The 2,137-nt window shown below is 40.6% G+C and overlaps 1 protein-coding gene across 1 annotated transcript; it reads right to left on the reverse strand.

Moving 5' to 3' along the window:
- Positions 1–932: 932 nt before the first annotated feature.
- LOC122930588 (gastrula zinc finger protein XlCGF66.1-like) lies at positions 933–1,878 on the reverse strand. Its single transcript, XM_044284078.1, has 4 exons — positions 1,843–1,878; positions 1,646–1,769; positions 1,468–1,562; positions 933–1,032 (listed from the first exon to the last, which is right to left on the reverse strand). Exons 1-4 carry the CDS (start codon positions 1,864–1,866, stop codon positions 946–948), a joined length of 330 nt encoding a protein of 109 aa, XP_044140013.1. The 5' UTR covers positions 1,867–1,878; the 3' UTR covers positions 933–945.
- Positions 1,879–2,137: the final 259 nt, after the last annotated feature.

Genomic DNA, 2,137 nt, shown 5'->3' on the forward strand with positions numbered 1-2,137 from the left:
AAACTCGTCCTCAGGGCAGCCCAAACGGTGATGGCTCTCACACAAATCGTCAAAAGGGAGACTTTCTTGACTATGTCATAGGTTTATTTACTACTTCTTAGGAAAAAGGAAGGCGTACAACTAGGAATGTACAGTGAAGTCTAAGAGGGCTCCACTGAAAGTCTTGTTTGGGGAGGAACGCTGTGACCCCTGGCTCCAAGGAACGGTGTCAGACTCTGAAGTCAGCTCCATGTCATTCTGCTGCGACTCAGAGGATGAATGAGCCATCCAATCCACAATCTCCTCCTCCTCAACTATAATGTTGCGCCTTTCCAAAGCCAGCAGATACAACCACAGCCTACTACTACTACTTCTGGCCAGATTCTGGCTCTGGATCTTTCGTTTGGAACCATTCCTTAGTCCTGATATTTTTGGGCCTCTCAGGTATGTTGTGCACTATACTGTGTATTGATGTAGTAAACAATATTATTTTTACTGGAAATGTGTTGAGACAGAAAAAAAGGAAAACGGATTTAGGCCTAAATTCGTCATTACTCACAGATAATTTTACGTGCTACCCTGTGTATTGTTGTAGTAATCACGTATATATGCTGGTTTCATTAAATTGAACAATCCCCAAAATAATAAAATTCCAACCATGTGGATATAAAATAAAACAATTTCATGTTAATTTTCATGCTCAATTTCATGTTAACACTCACAGGTAAGTTTACTACCCTAGTCCAACCATATGGATATAGAATAAACGTAAACGGATGATTAAGGCCTGACGCTCAATTTTTTGTTATCACACACAGAAAAGTAGGTGCCCAAGCCCATGTATTGCTATGCTACTGATCACCTATATGCTGGTTTATTTAAATTGAAATTTAATCCCCTCAATAAAATAAAATTTCAACTGTGTGGAAATAGAATTCACGGAAACGGGCAATTGAGGCTTGACGTTTAATTTCTCGTTAACACTCGCAGGAGATAACTCGCATGAGGCTGCCAGTTGGACAGAGGACACACAAATAGACATGGTTGATGGACCTGAAAAAGATGGTCTCCTCCTTTTAGTCTGATCATAGCGGAATAGACCCTGTTTGTCTCTCAATAGGTACAGCTGATAAATACAGATTTGTGTTATGTAAGTTAACATTTGCAGCTAAAGGGAATAGTGTTGATCACAAATATTCTAATCGCGAATTTTTATTGTGAATATTGGCACTTCGAGAATATCTAATATATAGTGCTATATATACGTATTCGCAAATATTCTAGATTTTTTTTTCATCTGAACCCATGATCCCTCACTGCTTCTTGCTTGTGAGCCAATGAGAAGGCTGCAATGTCTTTGACTTTAGGAGTAGCATTGATCGCGAATAAAACATATAATACTGGTGGATAAAACAAGACTGAACACAAGATCTTCACAACCATCTACAGATCATAGGGAACATTTCAGGAGACCTTATCTCCATCTACCTGATCATCCTGTGTGACATTGTGATGTTCTTCTGAACCATCCTGTGGAAGAAACGGACTGGGACATCTCTCCGGTGTTTTTCTCTCTTCCTTAACTGTAGGAAACACATCAAGTGACTGAATTAATTTCATACATACAGATAATGAGAGGACATCTGTATTTAGTCATGTCTATTACCTGGTGGTGTAAGGGGCAACTGATCCTTCATCATGATATCCTTGTACAGATCCTTGTGTTCTTCTACATACTCCCACTCCTCCATGGAGAAATAGATGGTGACATCCTGACACCTTATAGGAACCTGAAAACACAATGATACAGTCATCACCCAGATCCCTTCATAGCGTTCCTGTATAATGTCCCAGCAGTGTCACCTCTCCAGTCAGCAGCTCAATCATCTTGTTGGTGAGTTCTAAGATCTTCTCTCTACTGATTTCCTCATGTATCAGGGCGTGAGGTGGAGGCTCCATGATTGGGCTCAGGGTTCTTTCCCATCCTTCAGACACAGGGGCCTGACAGTGCTCACTAGAGGTCTTCTTCACTACTGTATAGTCCTGGTTATGGAGAGACACAGTAATAAATATCACTCCATACATCTCCAGAGTCCCTTACCTCTCCAGTCATGGCCACCTGTTAGTTACATAGATAAGATGATGTAATGTGACATCA

Source organism: Bufo gargarizans, chromosome 3 (assembly GCF_014858855.1).
Source record: "Bufo gargarizans isolate SCDJY-AF-19 chromosome 3, ASM1485885v1, whole genome shotgun sequence".
NCBI classification, from domain to species: Eukaryota; Metazoa; Chordata; class Amphibia; order Anura; family Bufonidae; genus Bufo; species Bufo gargarizans.